Source organism: Anguilla rostrata, chromosome 16, assembly GCF_018555375.3.
Source record: "Anguilla rostrata isolate EN2019 chromosome 16, ASM1855537v3, whole genome shotgun sequence".
In the NCBI taxonomy this organism is placed as follows: Eukaryota; Metazoa; Chordata; class Actinopteri; order Anguilliformes; family Anguillidae; genus Anguilla; species Anguilla rostrata.
In genome coordinates, this window is record NC_057948.1 from 17861774 (window position 1) to 17885753 (window position 23980).

At 41.2% G+C, this 23980-nt stretch overlaps 2 protein-coding genes across 3 annotated transcripts; one reads left to right on the plus strand and one right to left on the minus strand.

Annotated features, from left to right (window-relative positions):
- Window positions 1–315: 315 nt before the first annotated feature.
- Window positions 316–15382, minus strand: LOC135242317 (secretory carrier-associated membrane protein 2-like). The gene is made up of 9 exons (XM_064313345.1): window positions 15218–15382; window positions 11731–11811; window positions 11287–11373; window positions 9675–9789; window positions 6969–7097; window positions 6232–6391; window positions 5286–5387; window positions 4075–4192; window positions 316–3463 (listed from the first exon to the last, which is right to left on the minus strand). Exons 1-9 carry the CDS (start codon window positions 15272–15274, stop codon window positions 3317–3319), a joined length of 996 nt encoding a protein of 331 aa, XP_064169415.1. The 5' UTR covers window positions 15275–15382; the 3' UTR covers window positions 316–3316.
- Window positions 15383–16544: 1162 nt separating this feature from the next.
- On the plus strand, window positions 16545–23554 carry mpi (mannose phosphate isomerase). 2 transcript variants are annotated; one of them, XM_064313343.1, is made up of 8 exons: window positions 16545–16691; window positions 17405–17532; window positions 18474–18674; window positions 18781–18922; window positions 19831–20010; window positions 20577–20750; window positions 21078–21286; window positions 21636–23554. In XM_064313343.1, exons 1-8 carry the CDS (start codon window positions 16676–16678, stop codon window positions 21852–21854), a joined length of 1269 nt encoding a protein of 422 aa, XP_064169413.1. In that variant the 5' UTR covers window positions 16545–16675; the 3' UTR covers window positions 21855–23554. The 2 variants fall into 2 exon arrangements, with proteins under 2 accessions (XP_064169413.1, XP_064169414.1); XM_064313344.1 differs by lacking the exon at window positions 16545–16691 and adding an exon at window positions 16723–17226.
- The last annotated feature ends 426 nt before the right edge of the window (window positions 23555–23980 follow it).

Genomic DNA, 23980 nt, shown 5'->3' on the forward strand with positions numbered 1-23980 from the left:
ATAAAACACACACCTCGATGTATGATTTTTTTAAAATAAAAAAACTCGGATACAACCAATACCCACACATCAATCGCAGATATACAAATAGCCGAACTAGTTCCATACCATGTCAAATACTGCCAGGTGTCCCACAAAAGTGTAATAAACAGGTCGCTCATAAAATGCATATCTATTTGTGTGTGGATATTAAGTTTCATTTATTTAATTCTCGATATAGCGCCAGCACAAAGAATTTGGATGCGTGCATCTTTCTTGATATTTCACAGGGCTGAGCAAATTTTACGCTACACAAAACCTTCAAAAATACAAAAATTGTATTTGACCAAAAACGTTTATTTCTTAGGCATTACATTTACAACTGTATACATGAAAAACAATAGAAAATCGTTTAAAAACAGTCCATTTACAGCTCGAAAAATGAAATAGGCTACCGTCCAAATCTCCAAGTTTCACCCTCCGAAAAGACAAAGTCAATGTACACAACATTACATGCATCTATTCATAACTCCCATTAATTCCTGTCGAAATCAAGCTGGCCAATTTCTATATTTGCTGTGGTCCTTGAATTAAAGTTTGAGTTGTAATCTCAAGGGACATTTCTTCCATAAAATCCCAAACTAAAAAATACAACAAAAAAAAAAAACATAACATAGAAGCTTATATTGTAAGGAATGGGATCGATTTGGGCCTTGTAAAAGAAAATCATACTTGCTCTTACTTTTGGATAACATTTTAAAAAATCTTCTTTTAAAGGCAGCATAGCAATTAATTCAATCATAGTAATTAACGCTTTGATATCTGCGAGAAATATACACCCAAACCAATACATGCCAATCATTGTGAAAAAGAATATATTTGATGTCAATGTTCATAATCTGGAATGAAAATTCCAGGTATGGCTCTGGTCTTTGCACACTGGCAGTACTAATACAGCTGACACTATTCTTTGATTCACATTATTTAATTTCCCTCTAAAACATGACAATTTATTTTTAAAGCATTTAAGGAGGCAAGCAAGGACAGTTGATTGATGGTACACCATTTAACACACCAACATGCAAGGATTAAATGTAACCTCTGTGACATAGATTTTGTCATCTGTAAAGCATTAACACTGGGCCATACATCAATCTTAGTCTTCCAGTTTTTTTAAAAAGAATTTTTAATTTTGAAAGTCAATTACTATAATTACTCTGGACTGTTTTGGGGATGTATATATACACAATCCTACTGAAGATAAGACAATAACAAGCTGAAGAATACAAGGGTAAAAACAGACCTTGAAATGATTGTGAGGGAAAACAGAAATTTAATAAAAAGCTTTGTAACCACAGAATTTGATATAAGCAAGAAATATTCACTCCACTACCACTGATAATGGTCATCAGCATTGTGAACTCTTGACATTGCTATGATGATGACAATTTTACAAATGAAAATTTAGCAAAAAACAGGGCATTGGAGTACTAACACATTTGTTAGTTTTATCTGAACTAAAATCACTTGCTTTTTAAATCATAAGCCTAGACTAGGTGTACCTAAACTTTCTATATTACCTATATCATTTCCCTTCAGAGTATTTCTTTAATTGAGATGACATGTTCCTAATCAAAAAGTACCAATATACATTTAAAATATATTTAAAGGCCGTTACGAAATCAAGTAAATACCAACACTTTGCAACAAGGAATCAAACTGATACAAGTAAAGCAGAAAAGTTTGAATTCACAAGCAAGGTCACAATTTTTCATGTACCCATGCCAACAGTACTGGAATCCATGAATATAGTACATCATAATTTGTAAGTACAGAATTGAATGTATAGGAAATGTAACTGATCTGCTTCTCATACTCCATATACATTCAATATGAAGTATTTTATGATGGTGCAACAGCAAGTTAACGTGAATTGAAAGTCTAATATAAATTAATTAGCTCATGGAGTGGCATAAATACATTTACAATTAGGTGAAATATGGATATAATGGATCTTATCCAGGTTGCCAAGATTTTCAAAAGGACATCAGGTCCTCTAAAAGATTCACTATACACCCACTGAGGAGATCTCAGACGAAATTTATTATATTGTTCTCACCCTCAATCTATATTTATTTCTATTAAAAAGGCACTAACCCCCTCAAATAAATTTATACAGTCAAACCAGGGCTTGATTCATTTGATCCTCCAGTTCTACTGGCTTTGTCTACACAATGCATCCCTTGTCATGTCTTTTTGTTCAATATATTAACATGTAATTCAGTGACTGTAAATAACAGGCTGTTATTTACAGTTACATAGAGTTGGTTTTTGATAGACAGTTCTCCCCCGCCTCCAGATATGTCCCAGATCTTTCAGGCCTGGTCAGGATTTCTCACTCCCAAAGCTGGTAGAGTTAAGAGATGCAACAGAGAGGCAGAGCTGAGGCGTTTACTAGCCCCCCTTTGCTAGCCCTCCTATTCCCAGCACTACAGCCATGCAGAGCTGCTGCCAGGCCCATAACCCAAAACAAATCTTACCGACCGCTCCTGGCCACACCCACAGATGTTCCAGAAGGCTCAGTCAAAAGGGTAACCAGATCCCAATAGTACAGACATAGGACATATATTATATTAAAAGAAAAAAAAAAAAAAAATGCCAACGATGGCCAAATTCACACCATGGACTATCACAAATAAAGAAATTATATTTATGATTTGCGAAGGGGTGGCCTGTAAATTAATTAGCAGTGATGTGACCTGCTATTGTAAAATAAAAAGGGTAGCATGCATTCAAGACAGAGTGGAAACATTTTCTATTCAGTGCCAATATCAACTTCTTTTGAGCCAAAGTCTCCTCACTATAACATCTCAGCACTGGGATGCCACAGTCCAACCTCAGTTCCATTCAAACTTAACTTAGAGTAGTTACTGAGGAGAGAAATATTGGAAAACTATCAAAAGAAAATACAAAAAAAGTGGGGGGAAGCAACAGAAACCTTCATGTCCTCCATATTACATAAGTAAGATAAAAATGAAAACTTCAAAAATAAACACACCCCCAACGTATTGTACCTGTACTTACTGCAGCCCACTGCAGCTGACTCCATACCTTCAGCTCCCCAATACAGCAAGGGTCATTTCAACGCTCCAGTTTCAGTGCCTCTGCTATTCATTGGCCGCAGCTCCTATTTTTTTAAAACTCAAACCTTGTCAAAGTGACTGGAGCGTTGCCTTATGGTGAACAGACTGAAGTTCCAGGATGGTGCATGGTCACGAGGGAAAGGGTGACGAGTCAGAGGGGGTCAGGGTTGGAGGAACTGGGGGAGGGGGGTTCTCTAGTTCCTCTGGAACGCTCCTTGGGCGGCGGAGGAGGCAGCGGTAGACGCAGCAGTCTGGAAGCTTCTGTTAGTGAGGACACCCTGAGAGAACTCCTGCTGGGCCTTCTGGAAGCTGGCGCCTGTCCGCCGGTACATGGAGTGCACCTAAGGGTGGCAGAATTCCCATAATTCAGCCTACTTCCTGCTCAGAAGTGCCCACTGAGCTAAGGCAGAACAGGAACACCATAAGCATTGCAGTGACCATGTGCTTTCAATCAGCAACTCCTATGAAACGATCAAAAAGGCTTGCACTGCACAAAACGAAGACTGGGCCAAATCAGTAGACCTCAAGTAAGAAATGGTAGTTCCACTGATTCTGGGGTTAACTCTGCCACTAGCAAACATTAATTAAAAGCAACAATAAAAACAGACGTGCACTAACCAAAGTCTTTTTCTATGCCATACTATAAAAGTAAAAACTGTCCTACAAAAAAGAACCAAATAGATGGAAGTGTTTCAAACAACAAAAGCACTTGCAAACATTTGGGAAAATTATGCAATGGATGAAATTATTATTATTATTTTTTTTTTTTTAAAGCTGATCATGCCTGAACGTGAAATATTATTTCAATAGCTGTACACTGGCCATCTTAAAAGGTCACCAGATAATGGATCTCTCCTCACAAAAACATTTATGAAACTGACCAGGAAACATATTAGGAATCCCGTGATATACGTACAACATGGATTTTGTTTTAAGGAGCTCATATACGTACCATTTTAAGTAAGATGACGGACAGTACAGCACAGATTGTGAAGAGGCCTGCCACCACCATCATGACAACAGCAACAGCGATGTTTGTTCCGATTACTGAAATGGCAGATATCCAGCCACTGGAACAAAAGGAGGTGAGCAATGGGTTCTTAATGCTTACAAAGAGTATATTCTGCAATCAAGACTGATGTTCAGAAGGTCACACATTTGCAGTTTTTGACTCAAAATTGGTGACAATGGCCAACATTGGAGGTCTGTAAAATCACCCAAGGCATACATGAACAAATGTGACAGAACAGAAGCATGACAGACAGCAAAAACTCTACAAGTGACTGAGGGGACAGCCTCCTCCCAGTTCCAACGTCACATGACAGCTCCCATTCTGAAGCTAAACTTCGATTCTATTTTTTAGTCTATTTTTTCCCCACTTGTTGTGGATGAAAATTAGGAAACAAAATGGCATGAAGCACCACGCAGCTACAAAAACTACAGCTTTCAAATATTGAATAAAAATTTAAAAATAAAGAACAGCTTATAAATTTCAGTAAGTATTTCACTGCAGTTTGTTGGGGTAAATAGCAGTGTTGGGTGTGGCTGAATATGTGACTCCACTTTAGCAGTACACCATTTTGTTTCCAAGTGAGAGAGAAAGCTCATGTACAGTAAAACAGGTGAAGGACAGAGGGGAGTTAGTGGAGCAGAACAGAGTGGCTGACACTTACAGAGAAGCCGCCAGGAAACAGAGCACAGCAGCAGATTAGACGGCAGGAATCTGTCAAAGAGATGGCAATAGGAGAGGAGGTACAGGAGAGAGCCCGCGGCCTAGCATGCACGTACCCACACCGACACAGAGGAGAGCCCCAAAGCACACTGTGAAAGCACTGGTGCGAACACACACAAAGCCACAAACAAATACACACACACTGGGGTGCACACATTGACACAAGCAGCTGTGCTCCCTCTCACACATACAGGCACACACACACACACACACAGTTAAATGAAAAAGTATTGGGAAAGTTGTGTCAAATGGGTTGTTGTCAAATTTGTATTTCAAATGAAACAACGATTGAGGAAAACTCAATGTCTACATTTATTTCATGTTTTTTTTTTTTTTTAAACAGATATTGAACTATATTAAAACAACAAGCTTACACACACACACACACAGCCTGAAGAGGTAACCATGTCACCTTGTCCCTGAGGACCTACCTGTTTCCCCACTTTGGGATGCCCACGCTTTGGATGATGAACACCACCACTTGGATGAAAAAGACGAAGAAGAAGAAGAAGAAACTGAAGGAGCTGTCAGACCTGGAAGGCAAACGAGAGATGACGATTGACTCATTCCAATTCCAGAGATGAGATGTGCAATGCCCAAATCTGTTCGCTACAGAGGATGCTGTTCCACTGTTGTCTATGGAAAAGGAAACTGCACCCTTCACACTCCGGATACTTATCACAGCATTTCACAGCATGCACATCTCACCTACGTTCACTTAAGCGAATGATTGCTCATCTGGCCCCTTCACTTCAATAGGGTAGGCCATGTCATTCATTTCTAAATGACCTATGTGAAAACTGTGCAAACATTTGCTGGGTGCCTGTTGTGGAAACCTGACTGTGGAAAGCACGTTCTGCCATATACTCTATACACTATACAACAGGAAATTCTTTAAAGCCACTGTCTCTCTCTTTTTCAAATGTAGTGATATTATCATTAAATTATTTTCTAAAATAATCAATGAATGGGGCAATTGGCTATCAGTGACATGAGTTGCTGGTTCTAAATTAAAGATGTATATATATATAAAATGGATTGGCTAAAAACCAATTTGGCCAACATATGTTATTAGCCTACAAATTACAAATGTTTAACAATACTATTCCAGTGTGCGGAATAGATTTAGTTTTGAGTGTGATAGGATACTCCCACTTTAACAACAAGAGAAATATCAACATCAGCCCTTTGTACTCACTTCAACTGGAATGCTGTACTGATTTCCTGTTTCCATGTATGGTGAAATATACACATTTCATACTCAAATGTACAATTTACTTTAGACAGAAAATGAACGCATTTCTTAATAGTTCATAGAAGATGACAATAGAGAGTATTCTGTTCAGACAATGGGAAAGTAACTTGGTGAAAGCTCACTTGAAGGCTTTGTAGACCGGCCTGTACCAACACAGGAAAGAGCAGGGGGAAAACAGGATGAACCACAAGATGGCCAGGCCAAAGTCCACACCATAAGCCGGGTCCACAGTGAAATAGGCCAGACAAGCCAGGACATTCAGGAACAGAGTCACACAGTTAACTGGAAAGAATAGAAAAAGATACTTTCAGTGAGTATGCATCTCCATAGAGGTAACATGTCTCCCAAACTAATATTCTCACGTGGAACTGCTAATTTGCAAGTCTTATTTGAAAAATATTTGTTTCATGGCTCAACAGCAAAGTTGACAGTTAAGCCACCTTTAACATTTTGCTCAGCACTTTGTCATTATTGCAGTTTAGCGGCCATTTGAGTGCCTGATCATACCCATGCCCCCTTACCGAAATAACTTATTTATTGTACAATGTGGAAAATACCCATTCTAACACTGTTCATCCATCTGTGTTGAACGTACAGTATGTAATGGTAGTAACTGTAATTGAGCATATAATACTTGCTGTCATCAGTCAATAAATCTTATTTCAGAAATCTAAGACATGGTGGTCAGCTGGCTGAGTACACAGATAAGCAGTGAGAACACGTAGCATACTGCTTACCAATAGCACACTTGATATCATTAAACCATTATACCATTAAAACATGAATATCACAAAGGCAACAATATATAGGAAAGGTCAGACGTCAATACAAAGGAACTATCCAAGTATGGTTCACTTACACATCCATAGGTAGTACATCATCTTGCAAACTTTTTGATATTCGAGGGGAATTTCCTCAGAGAAATCCTGGTAGAAGCAAGGCTTTATTGGAAAGCTCTTGGGAAGAGGTGGCCAATTATTTTCTCTTCCTATAAAACAATAAAATAACCAATAGATTATTATATTAACATTTTATTTTCCAGTGAAACATTTTTATAACAGCATCATTCACAGTAAATGTCTTCCTTGGCTATCACAAATTATGCATTGGCCAGGAAGAGCTACAAGCCAGTCAATGGTACCAATATGGACAAAATACTAAGTCAATAATTTTTTCGCCCACAAGAACAAGTTGCCGCAACAGGAGTTCTTTCTTTGCCTAATGGCTCCCCATGTGCAAATTTGTTAAGCTATTGTGTCATTTGGACAATATTTAAATTTTTTGTGGAAGAATCAGGGATAGTTTGCATCACTGTATCTCATGCGCTTAGTGGACGATGCGGACCAGGCCTGGACTTCATGACCATATAAGGCCCCCCCCCCCCCTTTCCTACTGTGCAGTCGCTGGCTCAAATTTGTACAACTCTACCAAACCATGGTGGAACGAAAACTGCACTTCTGCAGTTTCAAAACACTTTTCACAAGCCCATGGAAAGTCAACGGGTGTCCGTATTTTTTTCTACAGTCTATGGTCCCACCGCCCAGTCAGCAGGCAGACATTCTGAGACAGACTGAATAAGCAGCTGTTCGGCAAATGCAAATAAAGTTCCCCACATCTTCCTACATGTCAGGGGAACCCTTTCCAGAGCATCTGATTCTCTCTAGCTTTAATGCCTGAAAAGGGAACAAATGGGGCTCACATGGAACCTGAATAATTTACACCAAATAATGTTGTGTAAAAAATTTCAGACCAGTATTTGTTTTTTAGTGATGAGCTAAACCAAAACATGCAAAGAGTATTGCGTCACATATTTTGAAACCAACACTTTCAATGGGTACGGATCCCAGATCACACGTTTGGCTCTTGCTCAGGGATAGCCCAGAAATGACATCGTCTCATCACACACCAACAGCCCCGCCGTGATTGGCCACTTGCGAAACAGTCTGTGAAGCGTGTCACTCACATCTGTGCGAGTATGACTTGCAAGCGGTGGCTGACATCATGTGTTTCGAGGAGCACACGCGTGTCTGTGCTCTACCAAACCACAAGCAGAGGTTGTGGAAATGAACGCTGATAAGTACAGCTGGGCATTTCAAAATTGGGGAGAAAAGAGGAGCAGCATATGATAAAGTGGAAAAAAAAATGTAGCAATCGTAAAGATAATGGCAAGCTGCCAGGAGGCTGCTGAGGTACACATGCTCTTTGCATTATGTGGGAGCTCTACTCAACTGCACAACCAGAAGGAATTTACCCAAGTTTTAGGAGCTCTCTCTCACAAAACAGGGCATTGGCATCTTTGGTCGTTTGCATTATCATCAGCAGATAGAACACCGTCTTTTCATATTTGCATGAATATTTCCTTTAAAAACAAGCTTGTATGAACCCAGCAGCAGACAGTTTGTCTTTCTTTGGCCGCACATCTGCGAGCAGTTGACTGGAGTAAGAGCGGCCACCGAGGAAGGAAACAGAAGCACAAACACGAGCATGTGACGCGTGGAGCATTCTTCTGATTAAACGCATTGTTCCTCTTGTTCTGTCGTCTGTAAAGGATGCAGACCACAGATTTTCACAGTCACACTGTAACAGACCCGCTGTTCGGCCACAAAGACGCCATTGAGGTGAAGCTCTGGGACTCCAGCTCTAGCAGGGCCCTCTCTCCCCCCCTCTCCACACCGTTGATATCCTGTTACTGTTATGTCCCAGCTTCCCCTCAGTGCTGCGTGGCAGTTGCACTTTTGGTGAAACTGGAGCTCCCGGAGCAGACAATCCTCACTCACAGCAAAATGGCCACTGGGTGAAAAATGAAACAGCGGAGACCTTGCTGGTGTTTTCTTTTAACTTCATCTTTATTCAGCTTTGCTTTTGGTGGTAAACCAACCACTGGCCTGAAAAGTTGTGGTTGTGCCTAGAAATTCTGTATGGAAACACTGTCGTTATAATATTACTACTTTACCATAAAAACATATCAAACCAGCCCTAACCACCCCACCCACTCAACTAAGTATGTGGGCAGCCTCGTGTGAGCCTTGCTGTCCCAGATTTGGTCTCACTCATACTCCTTTCACACACAAAACCAGAGCTTGACATGTGATATTGAACACAGGTTCAACCTGAATTTGACTCATTCAAACCACACGATGGTCATGGGTAAGTACTGGGTCCTTGCCGTTCACACAAGACCCTGGTCCGCAAGTTCACTTCGTACATGTTCAGTGTTTTCCTGCTAATACAGCTTGGTAGCCAGCAGGCTAATTGATACAGTGTAGTCAGATAACCGCGCTGCAAATAATAACCCTTTCAGACCAAAGCAGAGTCGTGTCAAACCCACAAAAATCCCAGGTCATGAGCAGAGTTGAGGACCCGGGCTGACCCTTTCACACTGACGCCAAACGCAGGGTTTTACCTGGGACGTTGCTTCTGTGTGAAAGGGGTATCATGGTCACACTATCCCATGAGAATGACTATGGTGAAGTCATGTGGATCGCTAGGCTAGGCTCACCCAAAATGGGGTCCCCTCAGTGGAGGAGGGGCTAATGGTGGCCCAGTGGGACCAGGAGGAGCTCACCTGTGGAGGCCCCCCTGCTCTGGAGCTCCTGCTCCTTACGGTCCAGCTCGGCCGCTTTCCTCTCCAGCTCCTCCTGCTGCCGCAGCAGGTTGGCCTGGGCGACGGCCGCAGTGGCCTGGGGGGGGAAGGACGGAGTGGGGGTCACACACCAGCAAAGCTACCGCCTAACCACCGCTGCCGATAGCTTGGTACATACCAACCACACGACACAGTACTTAAACCTTCAACACAGCTCCGGATTCCATCCACCACACACACACAACCGGTCAGAATACTGCTTTTAGCATGAATCTGCTTTACGTAATGAGGACTGACTTCAGATCTTGCTCTGAACTAATTAAAAGTGTGTGGGGATTTTACACCAAATCTACTAAATGGCTTATAAGAACACATTAGTTCATCTCCCCTGCTTTTTTAACACTGCTGGAAGTAGGCATGAAATCCTGTTTCAGTAGAATAATCCCCAGGCCCTGACCCGCCTTGGAGACCGGATTCAGTTTCTGAATCCGTTGTCTCAGTTGAAAAACATACACAATGACAGAGCAGTAACAGAGACCCACTGCATGTTCAATGGCACTCAGCTCTGCCACAGACGTCATTACCAGGAAAATTCACCATCATAAATTCATAAACAATCAGAGAGGCGGGATCATAAATACTTCTATCTTACAACTGGATTAAGCTTCCATAAAGATTCTGTGCAATGAGTATAATAATACTGTAACCGTAAGTCTGGATAAAATACCAACATGTGAGCAGCCTCTTAAAAACCACACACAGCAAGACTCAAACCACAACACAAAATTACATAACATTACATTACAGGCATTTGGCAGACGCTCTTATCCAGAGCGACGTACAACAAAGTGTATAACCATAACCAGGAACAAGTATGTCGAAAACCCTAGAGAGAAGTACCGTTCCAAGTGCAGGGAACAACCGCATAGTTCAACTTGGACCCTGAAGGTTAAACTGATTAACACGAACACAAACGAGAACAGCAAGAACGCAGTCTATGCAAAAATACAAGCAGTAGTTAAGACACGTGCATTAACTAAGTTAACTAACTAACTAGTTCCTTCTTTTTTTTTGTAATTAGTTCAACTTCCTCTTCCAGAATCTTTATTGCTACATTCAGGTTCCAGGCATCCTAGCATGGTTATTATGTCACTTCAGCCATTTTATAAAATGTTTTCTGGCGTATTTCATCTATTTCCAAAAAACAGTGTCATACAAACACTGTCACAGCAACTAAGACTGAGTCAGCAAAATATACTCAATAGATGGGTGCCATACATAATGGTTAATGAGCTTAAACATTTTATTAGGGTTTCACAACATTAGGTCTTATCTTGGTACTTTACAGTACATTATTGACTAATACACTGCCTATTTTGCTCATTGATTTTGATGTTATTCTGTTGTTTCATTTCCTACTTGTACACTTGAAAAGTGTTCATTGTACCGTCAATTAGATTTAGCAAGACTTTTATTATGCTTTTGAAAGTGTTTTGAAGGTGTGCTTTGGTCACACGCTCAAGTTTCTTTACCACACCAATAATCAGGATGCATGTCACTGAATCAGCCTGAAGTGATCTGAAGCATCACAGACCTGTGGACTGGGCTCCACTGACGGCTGCAGCACAGCAGGCTGGGAGGAGGGTACGGTTGCAGGAATCGTGGTCCCATCTTGGTGGACCTGGCCAACATGCAGAGTCAGAGACACATTAACATTACAGAGGAAGTGCCCGATGCATCCCATACAAAATACCCTTTTATGAACCCGTTTGTTAGGTACTTTATGCAAAAGCCAGCAAGGGTCTACCGTGTACCTCACATGCCAGACACAAACGTCTACACATGACTTAGGCGCTTACACAAAGGGAATTTTCATTGACAATTCCGTTAGGCACTGCACTTCATACAGAAGACACCTTCAATGACGAGATGAAGACATCTTCACCTAAGCACTAACTCAAACGGAGCACACTGCACGTTTACACGCTCGCAGACACGGCACTACAGATGAAGAATGAGACCGGCGGGATGATCTTACCGCTGCTGTGGTATCAGAGAAGGGATTGAATTCCTCGATGTTGTCTACGCCAGTGCTAGTCGCTTGGGTTACTGCAGGATCCTGTAACACACATTAAGCAGAATATTGCTCATTTGTGAAAAATCACATTTACACAGTCTCACAAACAGCAGAAGGTGAACTGATTGGTCCCATAACCCATACAATTTGCAGCAGCAATGACCAAGTTCAAAATTCCAGTAGTGAATAGGGTGCAAGACAGATTTTTACCTGCCACACAGTTTAAAAAAATAATAGATTTAAAAAACTGTTTTTATGGTAAAATGTTTGTAAAAATGTGCAGGATTTCATTGTTTTCCAAAACACTGTCAAGACATGTAGAATAACTCAGTTATTGGCCAGCCAATAAAATAATAGGATTTATACAATTTGTTCTCTTTAATAAATGGTATTTTAACCTTTTTAACCTGATGGATCCCAACTGGGCCAAAGACAGTAGCAGGTCACTATTATTTAATATCACAGAATAATAATACTAAGACTAATGCTTAGAGGATTAATAACTGTCACGGAATGCTTGTCATCATAACACATGATGACCACCATTTCTGATGACTGCAAAATAGCCACTATTTACAGGGATGTATATTGAACTCCCAATGCAGGTTTTTCGCACAGTAGCAGGTTAGAATATTGGAAGCATAACCTACGTTTACAAGACTTCCGTAAACACTTGGATTAGCTAAACCTGCAATGTCCTGGGTATGACTCGTCCATCCCTGTTGTTAATGACTATAGTGCGTCTTTGGATTTGTTTACTATAGTAACAAGGTACAAAGCAGAATCCATAATTCTTAAATGTGATTATCATTCTCACATACAAAGACATTTGATACACATGCTGCTGCATGTTCTTTGGGGAGAGGAAGGGCCTTAAACAGAAACTGGCTGCTCTACAAATTAGGCAATCTGCTACCTCTATACTATAAAATCACAATACCTTTTCAAAAAGACGTGGGGGCTAAAGTTCACACCACAGAGGTATGGCCACATGGAGGAAAGCACTTCCTTCTTGAGGATGTCACATGGTTTTATCACATTTGCGAATTACGTTCCTATATTGACACACCTGTAATCATTCATGTGTACTGTAGGCACCCACCTGGACCCACATCAAACTTCAGCAACCAATTCTATACCTATCTCTATATTTCAAAACCTGGAAGCATCTGTGAACAGCCAAGGGTAGACTACTGAAAAAGCGAACCCCCACCTCCCCAAAAAAAAATACCAGAAAGATTAAAGTGCCAAAGCTCAGTCTGTAGCAAGGACTGAACACTTGGTCAGTACGTTCCAAGTCAATAAAAGCAAACACAGTGCTACAAGCAAAAGGGAGATAAAATTTCCACCCAATTGCACAATGGTATTTGTGGCTAAGCCAGTTACATATTTAGTCACCATTTTGAAATGTCTTTGCAAAAAACTTACTTAGGGCAGGATGTTTCATCAGGAAAACGGCTCTACTATGCATAGAAAGTCGGAGAGTGCCGCAATCATATTAGCCAGTTTAAAGCAATACCTTTTTATCCAGGGTACACGCAACACAGAGAGAGAACTCCCTCTCTTACCCACATGACAGCCACTGCAGAGTACAAGCTAAAGACCATACAGAACATTACGCAACAGGGGTCTGCGGCCAGAGATGGAGCTCTACAACTACAACAGTTACGTCAGTACAGTCTTTAAAGGGACGGATTAACACAGGTCAATCAAGGATTTCCAAACTGATTTTGCCACCTTGGTGCTGGGTCACCATTGCATTTTGATGTATGCACACCCAGTGAGTAATACATTCGGAAAGATAAAGCAATTTAAACTGAGGTCCTGCCTTCTGTGCAAACAGTGCTGTGACAGAAAGATTTTCATTAAAAATTCAAGAGTGTTATACATGAACTCAAGGTTCACGAGCAACAGTGGTGGAGTACGATTTTTCCCCTTTCATTGCCCATCACCACCCCTAACTTCACACATCAGATTTAAGAAAATGACTTTGGAAGTGCATTAAGTCTATATGGAGAGCAATGTATGTATTTTAAAAACACACACAGATTTAGGGTGTAATTAATAATCAAAACAAACATATGACTGTATGTTGTGGCTAGGGTCTGGGAGTTTCTCATTGAGCCACACATTCCTGCAGTGCTGCACAGACGGCAAGGGCCAATGGTTGAAAGCATCAGAAGACCATGACTATCTACACCATATGTGCACCATATGTTTATGATGGCACAGTTTATTAGCCAACGCAGTTCTCTAAACTGCATACATGAGAATATTCGACATCAGAATTTATGTCTCCTTTACTACATATATATATATATATAAAATCCTATACTTTATCTACAATTCTCAAGACAGTGGCTCAAAGAAGGCTGTCGGGACTATGCAGTATTTGTTTTCTCTCAAAGGGGACGGGTCCCACAGTCGACACTGACTCTGAATAGTCCACTGCTGCAGGCACGACTAATTTGCAGCACCATGAGAAAATTAGCACAGCCAATTGGTAGAGGGGCAGAGAGCCATGAAGTCAGGTGCTCCAGCAGAACACGAAAATGAGATTAGCCAAGTGGAAAAGTCATCTTAATCGTTGCACAGCACACCCATATTCAGGATGAACGTACATTCATGAAGACAGTTTAATGTGCACAATGTATACATATGAAGACCGTTTGCCTTGTGTGTGGGTGGGTGGATGGTTTATGGAACTTTTAAAAGCAAGTAGTTGAAGTCAATGATGACCTGGAGACAGTTCTGGACAGAACCCCAGTTGTAAGAGCAATACATGTTATTTAAAATTAAGGCTAATATTTTAGGCCTACATTCTTTGCTAGAAGATAGTGTTAATAACGACTGGCATCACACGATTTCTTCTCAATACAACACTTCTTCCCACCCCCGTTATACTGCTATGTTCCTATATCAAACTTAAAGCTAAAGATGGCTTTTGTTTTTGCTAATCAGTTAGAAAACGAGCTAACAATATGTTGGATCCCTGCCGAGTGAACTAAGCGGTGAGCATTAGCCAGTTACAGTACTATACCTGGCACAACAGGTTAGTCATTGCATTTTAAGTGACACTAGCTAGATAGCCGGCCAGTAGTTATACAATACATGTTCATACAAATAACACGATTCATCATAAGCCACTAGGCAACCTAATTCAACAAACTTCGAACAGCTTCGGTGGGAAAATTGAAAAGTGGGTCTCCGTATGCCAGACTGCAATTTATTGAGTCAGTTTTTTTGCGCCTGAACGCCCAAGTCCCACTCAATTCTCTTATTAGGCCGAATATAACTGGATGGTGAACTCTCAATCATACCACGTAGCTATAGGAATGTCATCTGGGCCCAACCCAGCAACTAACCTAACAGGTTTGTGGCGTTTTCAGATCAAGTTTTAGGTTTTAGGAACCTTGTATCGAGTTTATTTTAAATGATAAAATCTCACCTGGAAAGGATTGACGTCCACTGGGTCAACAAAGGGATTGTTGACAAATCCAGACATTTTGAACGAGCTGTCTTCTCTCCCGAAGATAAACAATACTACCGAACTTTCCCTTGGGTGCGTTTCTGTTTCTCCCTTTCGACTAACTTCCTTAAAACGTACCAAGTGCGCATGCGTTGTGCGTATGACGAATCACGGTCAGTGTGACGAACGTGTAAAATGTATTTCGTTGTTCCCATAATACGCTCTATGGTTCAAGGCCTGTAAACCATAGACATATATTGTCTATGCTGTAAACGCCCGAGGTATCTGCGCTGTTTTCGCAGCTTTATGTTTTGTTGGCACAATTTACCTTTGATCCCACGCCAGAATACTAATTAAGCCTGTGCAGATTTTATATGGTTTTCGTACCCACCTCTTTTTTTAACCGTTCAGTTTATTGTACTTGTAGTCGTATTTTTGACACATTTATGTCAGATCGTTATTTATAACGTGAAATAACTCATTAGCCACATTATAATATAGTAATAGGATTTCCCATTCCCACCCCGAGATAGCCGGATTTATTAATTTACTAGTGTTTTAGTGTAAAATACCTGGTCAGTGTTTGGCCTGTCCTGTGAGCATTCTGGTTTTCCGCGGCTATCAGACATTATTCAAATAAGTAATTTCACAATGTGAAATTCAACCGGTTGCAACATATTCATACTGACTCGTCACATAGTTATTCAATAATGAATAATAATTTAGCTAGCCGTCAGATGATCGCTGCATATAGGGGAGAGCGGGGCAAAACCTAACGTGGCGTAAAAATCTAACTTTCCGATTTATGCATCCAGATTGAACGACGTATTTCGCGGTAAACGTTGTCTCCAAGAGAGTTCAATTAATATTTCGGGAGATATTGCCAAATTAGACGGTAACCGGAAAATAATGTACAGTCTTGCGATAGATTTTTTACCAACATAGCCTAGGTAGGCCACAGAAAACATGTATATGTATTCTGTGGCCTATATATATAATATATAATGTATAGGCCTACATGTTATCAAAAAATACAAGAAAATATAGAGTGTTTGTATCGAAACATGGAATTGTATTGACCTGCCTTAACTTTTACAGATATTAAGACTGTTAGGTGTAGCTACTTCGCGCAGCGTTAGTTTTTACCCCAACCTCGCGGTTAAATGCAACATTTCACTCTAGGTAAATCGGTCAGATTGCTTGTGAATGGTATGTCCCAGAAATTTAATTGTGGTGTGCAATCATAACCAATGGATGTAGGTTGTTTATATATTTTTAAAAAAATGATTCGTTTATCTCTAGTAATGTTTTCAGAAATTAAGCAAAATACGAAAACCGTTAGTTATTTCCTAGCTCTTCCCTACACCTGAAACGGCCCTCGGAGTGTTTTGTAGTGACGTCATTAGATCCGTGTCCGACTCCGCCGATGCTGCAACCATGGAGGAAGTGAAAGGTCAGGCTGGTTCTGTGTACCGTACGATAATTTGTAAATTCTCAAACAGATTATAGTGTAACGACAACGCCGTGGGGTCTGTAACGACTAACGCAAGCTTGGGTCTGAAACGAAAAGAAACTGTGAAATAGCGATTTTATATTAACGGCGAAACAGCAAGCTAGCTAGATGGTTAGCTAGGCATACGTGACATCTCCAGTATGCTTTAGAGGGAATCGCTTAATCTGACAGCTCAGTAGCCGTTTGATAGTGAGTTGATACGAATCGACATTAAATTACAGGATAGCGATTTAGCTTATTGGGTATATTTACTTAAAATAAAGGAATTTTTCTTCAACGTTGCATGGATAGGTACAGTTCGACCAGATGCGGTAGTTTCAATGATCATAGCAGATTTGGTAGGGAAGGCTGGGTTGAATGACCAACAAGGGAACGTCCAAAAACTGCGTCCAATGTTTCTTTAACAAGGTGTCTTTGACATTGCTAGCGAATTTATGGAAAATATGAGTTAATATATTTAACGGAATCTCCGATGGTATGTATGGTTTGAGCCGCTCATTTCAAGTACGTAATGTAGCTTACACTTAACTGTGATTATTTTTGACTTGCCGTATTGCATTTTTGTCATATCGAGTTTAGGATTCTGCATTCGTTTCGAAAGATTAACCTGCCCCATTTGTTTACCTTATGTATAATAAACTTTGTTTTTTCAGTATTCCCACTGGCATGTGCGGTTCAAAAATATGCTTGGGGAAAAGTGGGGCTAAACAGTGAAGTGGCTAAACTTGTTCTTGGAGGGGACCCACTGGCTGTAATTGAAGATGACCAACCATACGCTGAGGTGAGATCTTTTGATGGCTAAAGGTGACTTATTTTCATATGGGTTAAGACTCCTGTGGAAAAAATAAATCTCTTGTCTCACAATTTCTGTCTGTTGCAATCCAAAACCGTATGTGCTGTTGTTTAGGTTGATATTGAAACTCAATCAATTTTAATTGCATTGTTGTGCACTCTCAAAACGCGTTATTTTTTTTAAACACCATGTAAAAACACATTTTGTGTTACTTTCAACAGTCAGTGTTAAAAAGTCTTCCTTTGTAACACATAAATTGTAAATTTGTAACAGAAAGTAGTAACTTTGACACATTGTGTAGAAATGAACACAAAAGTGGTAACACAAAAAGTTTGTTAGCTGTTAACATCATCCTTTTTGAGAGCGTATTTAAGCCAAGCTCCTCTGCAATTCTGGGAGGGTGTCTGTTTGGTTCTGATAGACGTCACGGGTTATTCTTTTTATAGACGTTATAAGTTTGAGACCTCAGTTGACATTTGTGTAATATTTCAGGGTCATGAGTCAGTGCCGTCTGCTCTCGTATTCACTGGTTAAGGAATTGAAACAGCATTAAGTACCCTTCCATAACCTAAGAATAAAAGTACAAACTTAAAATGGGACTAAAGGCTGCTTTATAGGGCTACACCACAGGGCAACCGTGGATGTTTGCAACAAAATTAAGTTTATGCTTTGAGTGACAGTCCATGCTGACCAGCCAAAGCTGACCATGCTCGGTTTAGGGGTTCGTCGATTTCATTATAGGGACATCGCCCAGAAGAATATAAAGCAGCCGTCATTCTTTTTCCCCAATAACTGTTGGCAGTATTGCGTTGGGGTCTGTCAGCTAATTTTCTGAAATGAATATAGAATGTGGCTATTCACAGCCCTTTAACCTTGGATATGATTTAATCTTGTTGTTCACCCAATAATTAAACACTGGTGTTTCTCAGCTGTGGATGGGTGCTCACCCCAAAGGAGATGCTCTCATCAAAGACAATAGGATATCACAGCGGACACTGGGCCAGTGGATAGCAGATTATCCTGGATGCTTGGGGTCAAAGGTCAAAGACACCTTCCAAGGCCAGCTGCCCTTTCTCTTCAAGGTCCTTTCTGTAAACAATGCACTTTCCATCCAGGCCCATCCTAACAGGGTAAGCTGGGGAACCAAAAAATGGCATAACGCAATACTGTAGGTCACAAGATGTTATGACTTGTAATCTTGCTTGCTAATGGTATGTTGCTCATGGTTGTCCTAAGGACTTGGCAGCCAGGCTACACGCTCAGTTTCCTGAGCACTACCCTGACAGTAACCACAAGCCTGAGATGGCCATTGCTCTGACACCCTTTGAAGGTCTGTGTGGCTTCCGACCTGTTGAAGAGATCATAGGATTTCTGAAATGTGAGTGCTTTATAACAAATTTCAGATCTGAACACCTTGACTACCGTTATTTATTTAAAGCTACAGTGAATGAATAGTATGTCGCAGATTTATTTAACATTACTGTAAATTCGTGGCCAGAATGAGGGATAATGCAACATTTTTCTCAAGAAATTGGCCTTTTGATGCTAGGAAATTATTCCACTGGTTGATCGACTACAGCAGTGGTGTCAAACTCGTTGCCATGGAGGGCCGTGTGTATGCAGGTTTTCATTCCAACCAATTAATGCTGCCTTAATTCAGTCCAATTACTCATTCAGCCATATGCGTTTAACTGCATTGCAGCACAGAACATAAGAAAATTTTTATTTAGACAATGCGGGTCACCATAGACGTTGGGTCACCATTGTGCACAAACCTGCATCCCTAATTCAGCAAATAATTTAACTAATTATATAATCAAGATTTGAGGCTGGAATGAAAACCTGCATACACGCGGCCCTCCATGGCAACGAGTTTGACACCACTGGACTACAGGAAGACCTCAAATAGGAGCACGGACAGTGTAGGGTTATTTAACATAGCATTTAGCAGCAGTTAAAATAGGGTCACAGAGGAATGGCTGTTGACTGATCAAAAGCCACCTGAAAGTGTTCTGTCCATAGGAATTTTCAGTTCACAAGAGTTAAATCCATTGGGTGCACAAACCTAATTCAGTCGCTTAATATCAGGAACTAAGAACAGTAGTCTCAATCATGCACTCACTCTCTCCTTTGTCTTATTTATTTGATTATTTTTCCATATTCCTGTAGTAAATATGGTGGTACGGAACACTGTGTTTGCATGAAAGGCCACTGCTGGGTGTTCTCAGGTTGTCTGCTCGGCCTGTGCTTTCCCGAGTACCTAACCTCCCCGTTTCCGTGCGACAGCCGTGCCGGAGTTCCACGCCCTGGTGGGCAACGCAGCGGCGGAGGAGCTGCAGAGCAGCATGGGGGACGCGGGCCGCCAGTCGCTCGCCCTCAAAAAGTGCTTCACCAGGATGATGAACTGCGAGAAGAAAGTGTTTGTGGACCAGCTCAACATGCTGGTGAAGAGAGTGTCTGAGGAAGGTGAGCACTGTGCAGAACATTAACTCAGTAGTGGCATTAGTGGTGGATGTCGTTTGAAAATGAGTGTCGTCTTCCTCCCTTTCTAATATTAAAAAGAAAAAGTAGGGGCTTATTTCTTTTGATGAGAACAAACACTAAAAGGGATATGCAGTCTAGACATTATCTGTTTCTGATTTACCTGGGTGATGGTAAAAACATAAAGAGGCTGCATAGGCATAAATTGGACTGCAGTCACTGGCAATATTTTATACAAATGTGTTTCATGTGTTTTGTTCTCTGTGTTCTTGATTCTTTTTTTAAAATGGGAAACATTGTAAAGCATAACAGTGGTCTGTTTTGGGGTTACTCTGACAAAAAAAACAGTAAGACTGAAACAATGAGAAGTATCAAGGTTCATTGACATTAACAAAAGAAACCATTAATGTGCTTCTCCCCCTATTGTTCTATAGTGTCTAGTAACACAAACTGTAGTGATTATTTGCATTAGACGTAATGTTAACTTGGAATTTTGAGAAGGCCCTGTGACAGGTTAGACATATTTGGCATGTTGTTCTTCAACAATCCAGGGGCTGCAGGGAAGGACACATCAAGCAGTAATGGTGAACTGTTGCTACGGCTACACTCACAGTTTCCTGGTGACATCGGGTGCTTCTCCATCTACTTCCTGAACCGAGTGATGCTTCAGCCAGGGGAGGCCATGTTCCTGGGTGCCAATGAACCACATGCCTACCTGTTTGGAGGTTAGAGGTCGACATCTCAGAAGCAGTTAATATTTTCTTGAAACTGCAGTACACCTTTTTTTAAATTCTTAAAAAATACCAGATTCAGCTTGGCACATAGCAGACTACAAGAATGCACATTATGGACTGTTTTAGTCTACATCGCTGTCTGATGTATGGTGGTAGCAGCTTGCACTAGACTTATTGTTATTGTTTACTAGTATATTTTCCACTAAAATAAATGCACAGAACAGACGTATGAAGAGATTATATGCATAATAGATTGAGATATGTGTACGTATGCTGTGGCTCCTCAGCTACATTTTCTCTCCTCTGCTTGGTGTGCAGACTGCATTGAATGCATGGCCTGCTCGGACAACACAGTGCGCGCGGGCCTGACTCCCAAGTTCATCGATGTCAGCACGCTATGCGAGATGCTCAACTACAGCCCCGCCCCTGCTAGCAGCAAAATCTTTCCCTCTGTCCAGGACCCATCGGACCCCTGCGTCTTCCTGTATGACCCCCCCGTACCAGACTTCACTGTCATGAGGATAGAGGTGTAATGTCTTTTCTACTCGTTGTTATAACCAGTATATAATGTACAGTATATGCATGCCAACAATTATTTGTGCGTGCAGTGTAATGTGCCTGTGCCAACCACGTTCAGCAGTCTCTTCTCAGACCAGTCTTCTGCTCTGGTTTAGCCAGTCTCTGTAGCTTTTTGCATGTGCCTAGCTTCAGTTAAAACCTCTCTCTCTCTACAGATGCTTGAGTTCAGTGAATATCTCTCTCGCTCACTCTGTGCTGCTGTCTTGGTTGTGTGAATGTATCTGGCTCTCTTCACTCAATCTCTGTGTGGGTCTCTGTGTTCACTGCATGCGCTCCCTCCCTCTGTGTGCGATTCAGGTGCCTGGCTCGGTGAAGCAGTACACGGTGGCTCCAGTGGACTGTGCCGGCATCCTGCTGGTGGTGCAGGGTGAGGCCACCGCCACCACGGCCGGTTCCCTCTCCGACATGGCTCTGAGGCGGGGCTCAGTGCTCTTCATCTCGGCCAATGAGAGCGTGGCCCTGCACATCACCTCTCCCTCTGGCATGACGCTGTTCCGAGCCTGCTGCCTCTTATAGCGCCCTGTCATCTCAGCGCTACCACTCTGTCCAGTACCCAGAATGCCCCTGGCTTCCGTTCAGAAAGGAGAGCATAAGGCCAAGCAACCTGGGCTTTTAAACATCACACTATGGTCAGTACAGAGTGTATTCCACGTTACAAAATTACATATTACACAGATACGCACACCCAGACAGACATGCGCACACACACACACACACATACATAAATACATATGCACGCACATTCAGTTTTTCAGTGTGAACTTGCTGTGATTCATCCGGTCCTTAGGGTTATGTTTGCTAGGGATTCAGCTATGTGAGCACGAAAGCTGTATTCTGAGATTTTCTTAGTATAGCATTGTTCCTCGTACATCTCTCTGTATAGGTGCTTAGAACAAGGTATTCCTGATTGACCAGCATTTCTTCTCAACCCCCCATCCCCCCTTCCCCCTCCCCACAAAGAGGAGGCTGGGGGTAAAGACATTTCCATTCACTGTACAGGAATGAATGACAAAAACCCTCACATACTTCCTTTCTCTGCCTGATAATGACTTGTGGAAATACCAAGATAAGCGGTCATAGTTGGCATTATTTATGGTTCACCCAGTGGTCATGTGCCTGTGCATGCTTACACACTGATATCAAACTGCCATAGGGAATGGTCAACAGTATGCTGCAAATACATAAGATTATTTTTGAAATGTTACTGCTGTGAAATGTACAGGTTAATTAAGTGCTTCCTTCTCGTTCAAGTACAACATACAAATCTTCAGTTTAATTTACCCTATCAAATTAACGGCATTCATTTGGTTTTCCAGCTTGTTTTTCAGCACATATTTGTGTTTCATTAAATGTTAACATCGGGTGTATGGCATAAAGAAGGATGTACAAACACTGGTTATTGAGTTCGTCACACTTTTGATTAGTTCAGAAGTAAATATCCTTGAATTTTCCTGGTGGACGAGTTGCGAGGCATTAAACACACTAAGTAAAATCATTCTGTCATACTGTGTAAATGAGGGAAAAGCATTCTCCAGCTTTCTCTGTATTATCACAGAGAAATGGTGAAATGAAGAAATGTTAAATGCAGTTCTCTGAGCTTTCCGTTATGATGGCTTTGGCTTATGTTTTTAGAACTGTGAATTTTATTAATCCTGAAACATGTCCTGAAGTTAACAAGCTTTTTTGGACTCGTGACGTTTCTGAAGTTTCCACAGAGCAGTTGTGGGGTTGAGCGAGTACTGTTGTGTTTTAATGAAATGAAGTTTACAGTGTTAACACTTGGAACATGACATTCAACACGGGTAATTTCCCAAAGTGTCCACACATTTCCATAAGAAGACTGAATGAATCCATCTCATTATTTTATCCATTCAATGTTACTGAGTATTTTTTCCAACCTATAGATGCGTTACTTTGAGATAATTTGCACTAGAGCACTAAAGTATATAGATGACTTGAGGATATGTTATCCCCATCCCCTAATCAGTTAATTGAGCACAATGCGTGAGAGACTTGATGTCCGTTGTGTTGAAAAAAATACCCCTCAGGTTTGAATGATGGCATTTGACCATGTGAGAATGCATACGTCTGCACAGGTACTGAATAAGGAAATGCATCGTTGGAATGAGTCTGCATTTTTGAGTATAGCATGGGTCTGTGAAGAGAACATATGTAATGTAATGCAGTGAATCCAAATAAACATCCTTTCACTAATACTAGTGGTTCTGATTCAGTCTCATAACCGTTGCAGTGGAGTCTGTGTTCTTGCATGCATTTGAGATACTGTCGAGTGAAGTTCCTGTGTGTCTGCCACATTAATGCTACACTAGTAATCCTGACCTGGAAACCACCGACATTGACGATGTTTGTCTGATGTACAGGGGAGATGTAGGGGCATACAGTATATAGAATTTACTGTGCTTTGTTCATTCTTCAGAAATATGCATTTTGTAGGGAGCTACAGTGTGTACAGCACTGGTACTGTGAGTGAGTCCCACCGATGGTGCCTCTCCAGTATATTACCTCTGCGCAGAGGGGAGTGGATGGCTGGGTCCTCGGCTATGTCCACACAGGGCTTCTCTCCCTCATCTCCATCTAATGGGTGGTAATGTCAGCCTTCAACCATCAACACAAAGAGCATG

What these genes read in the sequence shown, in the direction of transcription:
- LOC135242317 (XM_064313345.1), bottom strand. Translation starts at nt 15,274, where the DNA reads ATGTCTGGATTTGTCAACAATCCCTTTGTTGACCCAGTGGACGTCAAT. An exon ending in CAGTGGAGCCCAGTCCACAG is followed by an intron (nt 9,790 to 11,286) that starts GTCTGTGATGCT and finishes TTCCCCCCCCAG; the next exon opens with GCCACTGCGGCCGTCGCCCA. An exon ending in CCGGTCTACAAAGCCTTCAA is followed by an intron (nt 5,388 to 6,231) that starts GTGAGCTTTCAC and finishes TTTGCCTTCCAG; the next exon opens with GTCTGACAGCTCCTTCAGTT.
- mpi (XM_064313343.1), top strand. An exon ending in GAAGAGAGTGTCTGAGGAAG is followed by an intron (nt 20,011 to 20,576) that starts GTGAGCACTGTG and finishes TCAACAATCCAG; the next exon opens with GGGCTGCAGGGAAGGACACA. An exon ending in ACATGCCTACCTGTTTGGAG is followed by an intron (nt 20,751 to 21,077) that starts GTTAGAGGTCGA and finishes CTTGGTGTGCAG; the next exon opens with ACTGCATTGAATGCATGGCC.